The sequence below is a fragment of the Saimiri boliviensis genome, chromosome 9 (assembly GCF_048565385.1).
Source record: "Saimiri boliviensis isolate mSaiBol1 chromosome 9, mSaiBol1.pri, whole genome shotgun sequence".
Taxonomy (NCBI): domain Eukaryota; kingdom Metazoa; phylum Chordata; class Mammalia; order Primates; family Cebidae; genus Saimiri; species Saimiri boliviensis.
Window position 1 is genome coordinate 35923237 of NC_133457.1, and position 16989 is coordinate 35940225.

The following is a 16989-nucleotide window of genomic DNA, read 5'->3' on the forward strand; positions in this document are numbered from 1 at the left end:
TTAACTTTCAAATGGCATTTCTTCTACAGATTCTTTTCTAAGTTCTCCCATCCTCTCTAGCAAGGGCTGGATCTTTTTTCTTCCAGACTTTCACAGAGCCTTGAATATATCCTATCCTTGGTTCTCAAACATGGCTGCACAATGGAATCACCCATGGAGATTTGAAATGCACTGGGTACTGGTTTCTGAGTGCCATTCCAAGAGACCATGAGATTATTGGCCTGGGGTATGGTCTGGATATTAGGACTTTTAAAAGTTCCCCAGGTAATTTTAATGTGCAGCAACATTTGAGAATGACTTTGTTAGACTATACTCACGTCATATTATTCTAGCCCCATTGTTTCAGTATGTCTTTTATCTCCTGTGAATGCAGCTTTTTGATGGTCAGAGAACCAGTTTTGTCGTAATACTAACTGATCCATTTATTAAGTACTTGGCTAAGAAGCTTCCTTGAGATCTTTAAGCCTTTTCACAAAGCCTGGGAAGTTGGAATTATGATCTCCTTTATATAGTTGAGGAAATAGAAGCTCAAGGAGGAGCAACAAATTGCCCAAGATAGACTTTGTAAGTGATGGAATTGGGTTTTACATCCTTATCTAATTCCTGAATGTTTCACTGTATTAAGAGAGCCAGAACTCTAACCACTACATCGCACTGTCTTGGTGTGCATTGCCAATGTATAGCATACAGTGTGGAAGGAATGAGTGAAGAACAGTTTCATTCTTCAGGTAGTGGGAGACCAAAATTATTTGGCAGAATCAACATAGTTCTCCTCTGGCGGGTCTGTGGAGAGGACTTCTTTCGGTGTGAAAACCCGCTTTGACCCTTGTTTGCTCAAAATTCTTCCATCTGCTCAACTTTCAGCCACATTGCTATCTGTCATAGTAAAGGATGGAGAAGCGAGAGGTGGTCTGTGACCCTATGGGAGTTCTATTCTTTTTTCTATGGCTAAAGTTGTCACCAAGTTAAGTTGGATTGTACACTTTAGTGTTACCTGAAGCCAGCAGAAGCGGGCTATCTTCTCTTGTTCTACTGTAATTGCAGTGTGTTCTCTTGGGGGAAAAGAAGAGTGTAATCATCTGCTTAATTGGCATGTCTGCGCATCGATGCAACTGTAATAAATGACATTCTTAAGGATGGATCTGAAGCTTTACAACATACTCAGATGTCTTCTGAATCACCAGAGCTTTCTCTTTGTTCAGAATCACTCCAGTATGGTTTGAAATTCAGAAGTCCTATATGTTGGGAGAAAAAAAATCATAGAGCTTGGCACTTCAGTATATTCTGATTTTTGACAAACCACCAGCTATTCTCTTAGAAGTGCTATGGATTGGTATCTCTCTTGCTTAGTTTACTTATTTTATTGCCTTCTTGGCTGTTGGGAATGTCCGCTGTTGACTGAACTGCGGCTGTGTTGAAACTTAGATGGATATTCTGTGTGACAGTTGTCTGTACTGCCATGCTGGGTCCTGTATGTGAACAGTGTTACTGAGAATGTCTGCACCCCTCATCACCTCTCATCTCATCAGCTACCAGTCAGCAATACAGCCAGCAAAGCAGCATCCTACTCTGTACAATGGCCTTTTCTAAAAAACAAAAACAAAAAAACCTTTTTGTGTGGAAATACTCTGAAACTCATAGTAGACTTACAAGAAGAGAACAAAGAAACCCTGTATGTTTTGTATGCTTTACCCAATTATAAAGCAGTTGTTCACATCTTACCATTTTTGCTTATTACCCTTTCTCTAGCCCTCTCTCTTCCTTTTTTTTCTCTCTTTCTCCTCCTCCCGTAAGGGTTTTTTTTTTTTTTTTTTTTTTTTTGAAACGGAGTTTCGCTCTTGTTACCCAGGCTGGAGTGCAATGGCACGATCTCGGCTCACCGCAACCTCCGCCTCCTGGGCTCAGGCAATTCTCCTGCCTCAGCCTCCTGAGTAGCTGGGATTACAGGCATGCGCCACCATGCCCAGCTAATTTTTTGTATTTTTAGTAGAGATGGGGTTTCACCATGTTGACCAGGATGGTCTCGATCTCTTGACCTTGTGATCCACCCACCTTGGCCTCCCAAAGTGCTGGGATTACAGGCGTGAGCCACTGCACCCGGCCCCCCTAAGGTTTTTATATATACTGTTTTATAAACACACACACACACACACACACACACACACACACACACACATATATACTGTTATATATATATAATTTAGGAGAAAAAATATTTTTATAATATACCAATAAATTTACATATGTAATATATATTTTATTTATATGTTATATATAAATATATAATTTTTTTCTTCTAAATTAGTATATATATATATAAAACTTAGGGGAGGAGTACAGAGAGAAAAAAAGAAAAAGAGATATATAATACACACTTATAAATAAAAAATTTATAACATAAATAAATATATATTTGTTCCACTAAATTAGTGGAGACATAAATATATATTTTTTCCCACTAAATTCCAAAAATAAATATGTATTTTTCTGCTAAATTAGTTGAAATTTATAAATCTCATGCCCCTTTACTAATTTTGATGTTTCTCATATATTCTCTAACATAAAAACAGGATAGTTTCCTGTCAGCAAATTTAACGTTGATATAGTATTGTTATCTAAGCTGTAGGCTGTCTTCTGTTTTTGCCTGTTGTCTCAGTAATTTTTCCATTGCATCAGAAGGCATGTGATGTTGGCTTGTCCCGTCATCGTTAGTGTTAAGTTTGATCACATGATTCTGGTGGTGGTCACCAGCTTTCTCCACTGCAGTATTACCACCTTTCCTTTTTAATAAAAAAATACTTTTGTGGGGAGATATCTTGAGACTGTAGAAATACCCTGTCTTCATCAAAATTATACTCACAGGGTTTAGCCTACACACATGATCTTCCCCAAATCAGTTTTCATATGGTGGCTGCCAAACAGTGTTTTTTTTTTTCTAACTGCCATCATTTCTTCCCTATTTCTTTGTTGGTATTCTTCTGTAAGGAAGAGCTTTGCCTCATCTCCACTTATTTATTTATTTATTCATTTATTATTTTATCAATATGGACTTATATATTTATTTAATGAATTATAATCCCTACTGTCTTTATAATCTTGATTCCTTCTAGCTTATGTTTTAGAGATGATTTATTTTGTGGCATTGGGTAGGAATGGGGTGGTCTCAACGTGCACTTGGTTTTTTGTTGCCTAAGAAAGGAGTCAGTCATCTAATACCTTCTCCTTTTGCCTGGGCAGTTATCAGTCCACCTCCCGTGGCTGGGACAATTTCATACAATTCAACCTCATCTTCCCTTGAGCAGCCAAATGCAGGGAGCAGCAGTCCTGCCTGCAAAGCCTCTTCTGGACTTGAGGCAAACCCAGGTAAGCTCTTAAGAGGGGGTAAGAGAGGGCTGTGACTTGCCCCAGGAGCTCCATTACCTGAGGAATGAAAAAGGTAGACTTAGACAAACTACAGATTGTGTGTGTCCTGGATTTTAATGGCTAGAAATCACTTTGTATTAGGCTTTTAGCTATACTGGTTAGTTATTGCTGTCTTAAAACTGTAATAACTTATTGTCATAGTTCACTCATTTGGTGTGTTTCCTGAGAGTTGCCTGATTTCAGCTAGTCTCACTCAGTCTTGACTGGGCTTGCTTGCAAGTTACCCATTGATGAGAATCTCTGTTTTGGGTTTGGCTTGGCTAGAACACTTAAGCTGAAGCAACTCTGCTCCATGTATTTCTCATCATTTTCCTGGGACCACCCAGAACATGTACTTCTTGTGATGACAGAGGGCAGGAAGAACCACACAGTCTCTTGAAGCCTAGGCTTGGAACTTGTAAACCGTCACTTCTGCCACATTCTTTTTTTCTTTTCTTTTCTTTTTTTTGAGATGGAATCTCACTCTGTCACCCAGGCTGGAGTGTAGTGGTGCGGTCTTAGCTCACTGCAACCTAGACCTCCTGGGTTTAAGTGATTCTCCTGCCTCAGCCTCCCAAGTAGCTGTATTACAGGTACCTGCCACCACACCTGGCTAATTTTTGTATTTTTAGTGGAGGTGGGGTTTTGCCATATTGGCCAGGCCTGGTCTTGAACTCATGATCTCAAGTGATCCACCCACCTCGGCCTCCCGAAGTGCTGAGATTGCAGGTGTGAGCCACCAGGCCCTGCTGACTTCTGCCTCATTCTGTCATCCAAACCAAGTCACATGGTTGAACTCAGAGTCGAGGGGTAGAGCAGTGGAAACATGTAGTCTATTTTTTTCGTAGGAATAACTGCAAAGTCATATGGCAAAGAGTATAGATACCAAGAGGGTAAAGAATTTGGCCATTAATGTAATCTACCACATGGGCAAAAATGCCTTTTAATCCTAGAAGCATTTTGCAGTTATAGAATGTTTTGAAGGTTGCATTTCCATTCACAGACTTGACATCAGACAAATCTTGGATATGACCAAAATTTTAAATAAAAGAAATACCATGAAAGAGGGAAAGAAGAGGACTTTATAATTTAAGAAGTACCAAATATTTAGCATATGCCATCATTCCCTTTCACTTCCAAGGGAGATATCACTAATCAATGCAGAAAGTCTTTACCAGTGAGCTTGGATTCAGCCTCAGATTTTTTTTTTTTTTTTTAAATCATAAACACTATTAAGTCTAACAGACAGAGGGCATATCAAGTACAAACCCCAACTATGAAATAGTTTGCAGCATTACTCTTAGGAAATCATGGAATTTGAGGACTTATTGGTCAAATGTCTGAAAATATCATTACTTGTCTCAGAAAACAACAAAAGAGTTGTAAAGATAAGAACTCAAAAAAAAAAAAATAACTCAACAAAAGCCATTTAGTAAATAATTTGTAATATTTCTGGAAGAATCTTTACAATCAAGTTACTTTATATTGTTCTGCTCCTTTTCAACTAAAGATAGTGAGAATGCTGTATGGAGAATGTTATATCGAGATAGCAGTGGGGTTCACATGTGAGGAAATAAATTAGATTTGCACATCTTAAAAATTTAAAAAATTTACCTGTAAAAATAAATAAATGTTATGTCAGTAACATTTATGTCAGTAAAAAAAAAAAAAAAAAAAAAAAAACTGGAAAAACCAAACATGAGAATAGAAAGGAGAAAAAACTACCATGCAATCCCACAAGGAAAGTTGAAGAAAGTTCTCTTTGCATGGCCTCTCCTAGTGTGTGGAATGGTGAGATTGCATCCACTTGATAGGCCAGTGGCCCTGCTCACTTTGTGAGGCATCATTTTAAGGCAAAAAAGCATTGTAAAAGATAAAGTATGTCATTTTATAATAAAAAAGTTAAATTCATCATTTTGTTTATTAAAAATAAAACAATGTATAGTATATTTCAAATATATAATAGACATATATACACAGTAAACATGCATACATATGCATATGTGTGTGTGTATAGCCAAGCCCAGCACAGAGATTCCAGTCAATGTGTAGACTCATGAGCGAGCCTGCCAAGATTGAATGAGATTAGCTGAAACCAGCCACCTATTAGGCAACACACTGAATGAGTGAACTCTAATAGTAAGTTATTACGGTTTTAAGGCTGCATTTGGGGTTGGTTTTTTACACAGCAATAACTAACCAATAAAGCCCAAAACCTAATGCAAAGTAATTTCTGTATATATTTGGGGGGGGGAGGTGGAATTAACATGACTATAAGAGAAATAATTAAATCAACCAGCATTGAGAGTTTGAACAAACGTCTGAGTAATTCACAGGTCAAACAGATAAAAATATCAGTAAAGCTCTAGAAGCCCATAAAACATGATCAGTAAGCTTTAGCTAATGGAGTTATAGAAATCAAAATGGGAAAATACACATTCTTTCCAAGAAGACACTGGACATTTACCAAAGATTGTTCTTATTTTAGACTATAAGGCAAGTTGCAGAACATTTTGACCCTTTGTTGTCATATGGACCATGTTCTCTGTCTTCAAAGAGACTGTATTAGAGATTACTAATAAACAATAGCTAGAATCACTCTTTGCATTTGCAAATGAAGAAACATGTGCCTTAATATTTCATGTATCTAGTTAAAAATCATCATAGAAAATGGAAAATATTGAGAGTGAATTGGGTTGGCAGTTATTGTGAGCTTCTCCTTTCTCTTTGCTATCTTCTTTTGTCACCCTTTCCCCTGGTGGTAAAGAAGGAGTTGACCTCCATACCCATCAATGCTGTTAGAAAATTAGTTGGCATATATTACTTGTTTTGTGTTTAGAACGACCCATTTTTTGCCTTTTATTTTGATCATCATAGGAGAAAAGAGGAAAATGACTGATTCTCATATTCTGGAGGAGGCCAAGAAACCCCGAGTTATGGGGGATATTCCGATGGAATTAATCAACGAGGTTATGTCTACCATCACGGACCCTGCAGCAATGCTTGGACCAGAGGTCAGCAGGGTAAACCTGGGCAGCCAGCTGGTAGACCTCTTCTGCTCTCCTGGCCACTCCAGCTGTCAGAAGTGGGGATGCTAATGCTGAGAGTTAACATGTTATGCTACCTTGGTTTGCATTTAACCTGGTGGTCAGTGTGGAGAGGGCAGGAACAACTGATCAAGAGGTAATTCCCCTTGATAAATATCACATCACAGGTCCACTTACTAATAATCTCACAGTTGAAGGCATCGTTCCCAGCTTTTTATCTTGAAAAATTTCAAGCCCTCATAAATGTTGCAAACATTCTGTGATAAAAATCCATAGACTCTTCACTTAGATTCAGCAGTTAGCATTATGCCACATTTGCTTTCTCTCTTTCTCTCTGCGCTCTCTCATATGCTCTCTCTCTCTCTGTCTCCCCACTCCCCACAAACCATTTGGAACCATTTCAGAATTAAAAACACATGTCATAATACTTTACACCTAACTGTTTTTGCATGTACTGTATCTCATAAGAATAAGGAAGCTATTCTCTTACATAACCACAATGCAGTCATTACTCTTAGAAAATTTAGCATGGTTACAATATTTTCTAATACAGGGTTGGTGATTACAGCTTGCAAGCCAAATCTGGTCCACTGGCTGTTTTTTCAAATACAGTTTTATTGAAACGTATTGTCTGCAGCCGTCTTTGCATTACAACTGTAAATTTGAAAAATTGAGATGGGGAATGTGTGGCTTGCAAAGTATGAAATATTTATTATTTGGCTTTTTGCTGAAAAGTTTGCTGACCTCTGGCCTAATGTAAGACCGTATTTAAATTTCTCCTATATCCAGATGACATCCTTTATAACCTTCGTTGTTGTGGAAGGATCAGTTAGGGACTGTGCACTGCATTTAGTTCTTATCTCTTCATTTCTTTAGTCTCCTTTAAAACAATTCCCCAGCCCTTTTTTGGTCTTTTGCAGCACTGCCATTGATGAAGAGTCTTGGTTGCTAGCTCTGCATAAGGTCCCTCTATTTGGATTTGTTGATTGTTTACTAAAGATTAGATTCAAGTAAATCATTTTTGGTGAAAGTGCTGCTGTCATCTCATTGCCTTGCATCCAAGGGCATGCAAGGCAATGAAACTTCTTCTTCTTCTTTTTTTTTTTTTGAGATTGAGTCTTGCTCTGTCATCCAGGCTGGATTGCAATGACATTATCTCAGCTCATGGTAACCTCTGCCTCCTGAGTTCAAGCTGTTCTCCTGCTTCAGCCTCCCAAGTAGTTGGGATTATAGGCACCTGCCACCATGCCCAACTAATTTTTATATTTTTAGTAGAGACAAGGTTTCACCATGTTGGCCAGGCTGGTCTTGAACTTCTGACCTCGTGATCTGCCTGGCTTGGCCACCCAAAGTGCTGGGATTACAGGTGTGAGCCACCGTGCCCGGCCAATGACATTTCTTTTTTTTTTTTTTTTTTTTGAGATGGAGTTTCATTCTTGTTACCCAGGCTGGAGTGCAATGGCACCATCTCGGCTCACCGCAACCTCCGCCTCCTGGGCTCAGGCAATTCTCCTGCCTCAGCCTCCTAAGTAGCTGGGATTACAGGCACGCGCCACCACGCCCAGCTAGTTTTTTTGTATTTTTAGTAGAGACGGGGTTTCACCATGTTGACCAGGATGGTCTCGATCTTTCGACCTCGTGATCCACCTGCCTCGGCCTCCCAAAGTGCTGGGATTACAGGCTTGAGCCACCGCGCCCAGCGACGTTTCTTAAGACATATCTGTCTTAAGACATTTCTGACAGCTTCCAGAAAATGTAGAAATGGCTTAGAGATTATATTATAGTGTTAGTTTTCAATTTGTCATGTTTCCTTAAGTATTTATTTTATGATATTGAGGATACTTCAGAGGACCAGAATGTTATAATAGAAAGATCTCTTCATAAAATTGATCTTTCCATTTCCTTCTAGATACCCAGTCTGTGGTTTAGGACTATAGTTTTTTAGGGATTTAGTAACTTTACAGATTAGCTGAGTTTAGTTTTTTCAGCTATTAAATGGGGATTTGTTCTAGTCTATTACATTGCTACCAAGGAATCCCTGAGACTGGGTAATTTTTTTTTTTTTTTTTTTTTAAAGAGCTTTAATTGGCTTACAGTTCTGCACACTGTACAGGAATGGTGCCAGCATCTGCTCAGCTTCCGGTGAGGCCTCAGGAAACTTTTTCTCATGGTACAGGGTGAAGTGGGAGCAGGAACATCACATAGAGAGGGAACAAGAGAATGAGAAGGAGGAGCCAGACCCCTTTAAACTTCTAAAGTTCATAGGAACTATCTGAACAAGAACCCATTCATCAACAAGGGGGTGGTGCTAGGCCATTCATGAGGGATCTGCCCTGAAGATCCAACACTTCCCACTAGGCATCACCTCCAACACTGGAAATTATGTTTCAACATGAGATTTGGAAGAGGCACACATTCAAACTGCATCAGGATGCAGTCACACATTTCAAAACATTTTAGATATATTAATATTTACTAGTGTAGTGGAGGTGGCTTGTACTGGAATGCACAAGAAAATTGTTAAATTTTCAGAAATTTTGTGAGCTGGTTGTTCCATATGTTGGTAGCTTGAAATTGACCACAGTGGCACCTGGTTACCTGGATAGCCAGTTCTGGAGTAATGAGATGAAGTGTCACCAGTTAGGGCTTTCCTTCCCTGAAGAGCTGTTTGTGGAGCATTTACTTGCAAACCACTGGGTAAATGAAATAAGATGGGGAATATGAACTGCTGGCATATGGTTGTGCTTCTAGCTATGGTTGAGTGTAGGTTAATAGATATTTTCTGGAAAGAAAACTGTTCTTTAAAAAGAGGTATTAAGAATATATACATGAGAGCTACTATTGGGCCTGTAATGAGAATTTGGATTTCTCATCCCAAACGTCCTTCAAGCTCAGCTGGAGAGGATTCCTTTAAGCCAGAGGTTGGCAAACTGTAACCCACGGGCCACATTTTGTCTGCTTACTGTTTTTTAAAATAAAGTTTTATCAGAACAGTACTACACCCATTCTTTAGCATATTGTCTGTGTATGCTTTTGCATTATAGCAGCAGCAGGAGTAGCTGTGGCAAAGACCTTGTGGCTCACAACGTCTAAAATATTTTCTCTCTGGCCCTTCACAGAAAAGTTTGCTGGCCCCTAATCTACACTGAGTATCATCCATGTACACATATCATGCTCCTGTTTCTCAAAATGCTTTACCTGCCTTTTCTGTCTTGTCTTTATAACTTGTACGTGTGTCTCTGTGTGTATGTGTGTGCACACGTGTGTATTTAGGACCCTGAAAATCCACAAATGTGTATCTTATTAGAACAAAGAAGAGCAGCTTGGATGTGTCTCATCCCCACGGTCTTGAGAGAATAGCTCTGTGTAATTTTTTCCTGTCTCTTGCATCTCAGACCAATTTTCTGTCGGCACATTCGGCCAGGGATGAGGCGGCAAGGTTGGAGGAGCGCAGGGGTGTAATTGAATTCCACGTGGTTGGCAATTCCCTCAACCAGAAACCAAACAAGAAGATCCTGATGTGGCTGGTCGGACTACAGAACGTTTTCTCCCACCAGCTGCCCCGAATGCCAAAAGAATACATCACGCGGCTCGTGTTTGACCCGTAAGTGATACTTTCTGTGCCTTCTTCCTCACTTCCTTTTTAAATGAAAGAGGAACTGCTTAGATAGTGAAAGTCAGCCGTAGTCATCCACCGAATACTGCTGCTCCTGTCTTGCTATGGATACAGAGCTACACCAAGCTAATTTTCATGTCTGAAGGTGCTAAGAGTAATTTTTAGCAGTTTATAAATTTTCTTGTTAATAATAAGCTTTATATTCCATCGCTGATGACTATCCTGTGCTTCATTCTTTATAGCAGTGAGAGAATGTAAACACTAAGATGTTCTACTTTTTTCATAGTCAAAGTAGTGGTTTTGGTATCTTAACTAGGTACCATTATTGCCCAGGTCTGTGGGCAATTATTGGGATATAAGACAGGTTAACTTTGAAAATCCATTGCTTAAAAGAAGAAAAATCCACAAAACCCCAAAGAACTAAACTTCTTTAATTGAATTTATTTGAACATATATAGCCCAGTAGCCTATGGGGACTGTGATCCATGCCTGTGAAAATTCAGAGTGATACTTTAGACAGAGGGAAGGATTCCATAATGCAGAGTTTTGCAAATTGTATATGTAGATTTTTAATTCTTTTTCATAATGTTTAATATTTTGGAGTCAGACTTAACTCTGCAGAGACATACACCATGTTTGTCCATGACTTCTTGCTCCCTGACCCCTCCTTGGCACTGAACGTGCCAGTTGCAGAGCACATCTGCACATACTCTGTTCTCTATTTGTAAACCTCAGGCACTTCTTAGGTGACTGATACTTTGTTCTGATGGGAGTGCCGATGACATCTTGTTCAGGCAAGCTTACTTTAAAAAGTACAGATAAAAGGATGGTCTAGCAAGATAGGGGCTACATGAAGGAAATTTTTATAGAAACTTAGGACATGTCTCTCTTTCTTAGTTGGTTAATAAGGAACACCCTAAAAAGTATATTTATATAACTAGGATAGGTGAAACTTTGACATAATCTTACTCTTTCAGGAAACACAAAACCCTTGCTTTAATTAAAGATGGCCGTGTTATTGGTGGTATCTGTTTCCGTATGTTTCCATCTCAAGGATTCACAGAGATTGTCTTCTGTGCTGTAACCTCAAATGAGCAAGTCAAGGTAAGGGTAACCCAAGGTCTTAGAAGAAAAGCAGGATGTGGGGCATCTTACTAAGGCTGCAGGGCTTGGGAAGATCTCTCTGTGCCATGTCCAGAGAAGGTTGAAAGTGGAGTTAAGGACTTTCTGGTATTAGTCCTCTCACTCCAGCCGTCCCCAGCCTTTTTGGTACCAGGGACTGGTTTCACAGAAGACAGTTTTTCCACAGGCCGTTTTGGGATGAAACTTCTTCATCTCCGATTATCAGGCATTAGTTAGATTCTCATACGGAGCATGCAGCCTAGATCCCTTGCCTGTGCAGTTCACAATAGGGTTCATGCTTCTAGGACAGTCTAGTGCCACCACTGATCTGACAGGAGGCAGAGCTCAGGCGCTAATGCTCACTTGCCTGCTGTTCACCCCCTGCTGTGTGGCCTGGTCCTTAACAGGCCATGGACTGGTAATGGTCTGGGGTTGGGGACCTCTGTCTCACTCTGAGTGTTTGTGTATATGTGTGAGGAGAGTAAATGGTTTCACCTACCAACAAGTAGGGTTGTACCAAGCCTTTGTTGGACTTTAGGGCAAGGTACCAGTATACTGTACAAGTTCAATATGTAACTCAAGTGTAGTCTATAGCAAATGAAGGGATATTTGAAAATAAATCTCAGCATTCATTGTTAAATTTATACACACACACACAAACATGTACACACAATTAGTGACGCTGAACTACTGGAAAGGATATGGTTAATGTGGATTAGAAAGGTGATGTAGGCAGCTTATGCTTCAGAAAGATTTCTTATAACCTTGTCCCTAAAGGAAGACAAGGACCAAAGAAATTCAGTAAGGGAAACCATGTAAATTTATGAATAAATTTCAGTAGTTATTCCTGTAGGGTTTGGCATGTGTTGGAGTGTCTTTTTGTTTTGTTTTGTTTTGTTTTTTATGTTGCTAATTTACCTTCGCAGTTGTCTTTGGCATAGGTCCCTTCCTTTCCGGGAACTGTGGGTCCGTGTTTTATTGGTATTGCACTTGGTGTCGCAGTCTGGCAAGAATAAACTAGACTCTGAATTGACAGAAAGAGCTCACATCTAGACCTTGTCCTGTTCTACTTTCTTGCTTTTAAGAAAAGAGAACCAGAAAACGTGGCCCTAGAATGTTATTCATTTAGGGCTGAGCACAGTGGCTCACACCTGTAATCTCAGCACTTTGGGAGGCCAAGGTGGGTGGATCTCCTGAGGTCAGGAGTTTGAGACCAGTCTGACCAACATGGTGAAACCCTGTCTGTACTAAAAATACAAAATTAGCTGGATATGGTGGCACATGTCTGTAATCCCAGCTGCTTGGGAGGCTGAAGCAGGAAAATTGCTTGAACCCAGAAGGCAGAGGTTGCAAGATCGTGTCACTGCACTCCAGTCTGGGAAATAAGAGCGAAACTCCATCTGAAAAAAAAAAAAAAAAAAGTTATTCATTTAGGATTTCATGGGCAGACTAAAGATTAGCAGCTCGGGATAAAGATGGATGCTGAGAAAAATTAGTGGAAAGTCTAAAGCAATGTGTCCAATAGAAATATAAAGCAACTTGCAAATAAGAGGTTATGAAAGCACATATATATGTGCTTTTAAATTTTCTAGTTGTTATTTTTATTTTTTTATTTTTTTGAGATGGAGTTTCACTCTTGTTATCCAGGCTGGAGTGCAATGGCACAATCTCGGCTCACCGCAACCTCTGCCTCCTGGGTTCAGGCAATTCTCCTGCCTGAACCTCCTGAGTAGCTGGGATTACAGGCATGCGCCACCATGCCCAGCTAATGTTTTGTATTTTTAGTAGAGACGGGGTTTCACCATGTTGACCAGGATGGTCTCGATCTCTTGACCTCATGATCCACCTGCCTCGGCCTCCCAGAGTGCTGGGATTACAGGCTTGAGCCACCGCGCCCGGCTAGTAGTTATTTTTTTAAAAAAGCAAGTGGAATCCAGTGAGATTAATTTTGGAATTTTTTAAATTTTTTTGAGACAGAGTCTTGCTGTGTCACCAGGTGCCAGGCTGGAGTGCAGTGGCTCAATCTTGGCTCACTGCAACCTCCGCCTCTTGGGTTCAAGCAATTCTGCTGCCTCAGCCTCCGAGTAGCTGGGACTACAGGCGCATGCCACCACGCCCAGCTAATTTTTGTATTTTTTAGTAGAGATGGGTTTCACTATGTTAGCCAGGATGGTCTTGATCTCTTGACCTTGTGATCTACCCGCCTCAGCCTCCCAAAGTGCTGGGATTACGGTGTGAGCCACTGTACCGGCCTGTTTTATTTGACCCATATATATCCAAAGTGTATTATTAATATAACTGCAACAGACATCCAATGTCACAAAGAATTATGGAGACCTTTTACATAACATTCTTGGCTCTGTACTTTTTTTTTGGAGACAGGGTCACGCTGTTGCCCAGGCTAGAGTGCAATGGTGCAATCTTGGCTCACTGTAGCCTCCTCCTCATGGGTTCTAGTGATTCTCCCTCCTCAGACGCCTGAGTAGCTAAGGCTACAGGCACATGCCAACATACCCGCCTAAGTTTTGTATTTTTAGTAGAGATGGTGTTTCACCATTTCGGCCAGGCTGGTCTTGAACTCCTGACCTCAGGTGATCTGCCCACCCTGGTCTCCCAAAGTGCTGGGATTGTAAGCATGAACAACCATGCCCAGCCTTGTTCTAACTCTTTGAAACCAAGCATATATTTTACATTTACAGCACATCTCAATTTAGATAAGCTGCCTTTCAAGTGCTTGATAGGCACATGTGGCCAGTGGCTTCTGTATTAGACAGTGCTGCTCTAAGTATTTTGTTGACTCCTTCAGATTCAAAGAAGCAATGCCATTTGCAGAAACAAAAATGAGTTCCTGAAAGGAATCATTCCCTGCATTAGGGGCACAGCCTGCACTGTTGGTAATTTAGATTTCACTAATAGCTTCACTCTCTGGCCACAGTACCAATATTTTAAATTTGAATTCTGATTTCTTTCTTTCTTTTTTTTTTTTTAGGCAGAGTCTTGCTCTGTCTCTTAGGCTGGAGTGCAGTGATGTTATCTGCTCACTGCAACCTCCACCTCCTGGGTTCAAGTGATTGTTACGCCTCAGCCACCTGAGTAGCTGGGATTACAGGCGTGAGCCACTGCGCCTGACCTCTGTACCAATTATAGCTGCTGTGATGTATTTATTCTTACAAAGCACAAGTGGAGCTTTTTGTCTTTGACTCCTAGCACCAAGCATCAAAGGGCAAATGCAATTTAGCAGTCTTACATTCATCATTCTGACTGGGTAGGGTGAAGACCCACATTTACTTGAAACATCTCTGGCTTATTTTCAAGGAATTCTGACAGTGTGTCTTTAGATGGTGCTATTGCTGTGTTTATCATTATTCCTCGATAGCTAAAGTGAGAAATGTCCAAATCTCCAGATGTTTCCAAATGTTCAAAGTTTAGGAACTTACTTAAAGAAAAATTTTATTTGGCTTTTCTTAGGGAGAAGACCTGGAAAATAATGACCTTGGTTTGTAATTTTAGAAAAAGATGGCGTAATTTTTATTTTCAAAGATAGCTTTACACCTTGTTTGGAAAGGTTGATTAAGGTTGACTTGGACACTTTTAGGGATATTAGAGGGAAACTGAAAATATTTAATATGAATTGGATACTTTGTCTTATTACTTCCCAGAAAGGCAATTTATTTTTTTTTCCCCAAACCATGTAATTTTCTAAAGACTTGAAGGAAGGTGGCCAAGTATCACAAACTTAGTAGGAAGAATAAGAAATGAAATCACTTCTTGTAAGTGACTTGAAATTGTAGTTTTAGAAAATGAAGATTAGTCTTTCAAAACAGAGTGGATGAGGTGAGAGAGAGTGTGTATGTGTGTGAATGGTAAAAAGCCAGTCTGTAGTAAAAGTAAGAATGGGAGAAACATTTCATTAATTTTTTTTTTTTTTTTTTTTTGAGACGGAGTTTCGCTCTTATTGTCCAGACTGGAGTGCAGTGGTGTGATCTCAGCTGACTGCAGCCTCTGCCTCCTGGGTTCAAGTCATTCTCCTGCCTCAGCCTCCCGAGTACTTGGGATTACAGGCACTAGCCACCATGCCCAGCTAATTTTTGTATTTTCAGTAGAGGCGGAGTTTTACCATGTTGGCCAGTTGGTCTCAAACTCCTGACCTCAGGTGATCCACCCACTTTGGCCTCCCAAAGTACTGGGATTACAGTTGTGAGCCACTGTGCCCAGCAAGTTTCCTGATCCTTTTATTGTCCTCTGTTATTAGTGATTAATGAACAACTTTCGAGACATTGTACTGCCCAAAATACTGACATTTTCACTGGCGTATAGTCTAAGATAAAAGTTGCTGAGTTCTCAAGCCAGCAACATTAGACAACATGAAAGCACTGCTCCAATATGGAGTAAAACTGAATGAGTCCTGGTGGCTATAGCATGTATTATTGAAAACAGCAAATTCATAAGTGGAGGTTTTATTTTTATTTTCATTTTTTATTTTTTTGAGTCAGGGTCTTGCTCTGTTGTCTGTGCTAAAGTGCAGTGGCACGATCATGGCTCACTGTGTCCATGACCTCCTGTACTCAGGTGATTCCTCCCACTTCAGCATCCTGAGTAGTTGGTATCAGATGCACAGATCCACCATGCCTGGCTGATTTGTTTTTGGTAGAGATAGGGTCTCCCTATGTTGCCCAGGCTGGTCTCAAACTCCTGGTCTCAAGTGGTCCTCCCTCCACAGCCTCCCAAAGTTCTGGGATTATAGGCATGAGCCATTGTGCCCAGCCATAAGCAGACTTTTTTTTTTTTTTTTTTTTTTTTTGAGATGGAATCTTGCTCTGTCAACCAGCCTGGAGTGCAGTGGCAGTCTCAGCTCACTGCAACTTCTGCCTCCTGGGTTCAAGCAATTCTCCTGCCTCAGCCTCCTGAGTAGCTGAGATTACAGGCGCCCACCATCACGCCCAGCTCATTTTTGTATTTTTAGTAGAGAGTCGGGGTTTCACCATGTTGACCAGGCCTGTCTTGAATTCCTGACCTTGTGATCCACTCGCCTTGGCCTCCCAAAGTGCTGGGATTTCACACGTGAGCCACCGCTCCTGGCTCATAAGTAGACATTTTAAGTGTTAATTTACTGTATTAAAAATCTGGGCTAAATGTTGCTTTAAAATCTGTATCCGGTCATTTTGGAGACTCATGCTGATAAACAAGTTCCTGTGAATTATTTAAATTAGATTTTTAGGTGGATTTATTGTGCTGAAAACACAAGATAACATTTGAGAATTTATTTGAAGCTTCTCTCCTGATTTTAGAATATCTTATCATCTAAAAGCAATTTGAATTTGGTATTATATGCAGCTTTAAAATTATATAGCTAATGTTTGTTTGCCATAGTATTTAAATAAACACTGAAGTTACCAGATTGTTAGAAAATGATCCTTTTGGTAGCAGGTAAAAATAAAGGTGTACAAACAAGAGGAAATAGGTCTGGGGTTAAAATCTAAATGAACATTTGCTTATAATAGCTTTATGTTGTGACTGCCTCTCTAACTAAGGCAGTACTTAAACTACTATGGCTGCTAGTCACAAATGCTAGTTAGATAGAGAAGAAGTTCAAGTTAAAAGACACAGCTCCTTCTCACAGGCAACTAGGAATCTGGAAAAATTTTTTGGAGAGATGACAAATTTGTGGTCACTGCTGAAAAATATCTTATGCATTTGAGAAGCTATTTACCAAAGAACCATTGTTGCTCTTGGGTAAAATTAATTGGATTGCGGATGAAGGGGACAAATTTATAGTTTTTATTAACTCCTTACAAGATGGTG

The 16989-nt window shown here is 40.0% G+C and overlaps 1 protein-coding gene across 2 annotated transcripts in view; it reads left to right on the forward strand.

The window, feature by feature from the left end:
* KAT2B (lysine acetyltransferase 2B) overlaps window positions 1–16989 on the forward strand; it is a 115427-nt gene that overhangs the window by 75837 nt on the left and 22601 nt on the right. For both annotated transcript variants that reach the window (XM_039480281.2, XM_039480282.2), the window contains exons 8-11: window positions 3238–3363; window positions 6280–6416; window positions 9845–10053; window positions 11043–11169. In XM_039480281.2, coding sequence (XP_039336215.1) covers window positions 3238–3363; window positions 6280–6416; window positions 9845–10053; window positions 11043–11169 — 599 coding nt within the window. The remainder of the gene's footprint in view (window positions 1–3237; window positions 3364–6279; window positions 6417–9844; window positions 10054–11042; window positions 11170–16989) is intronic.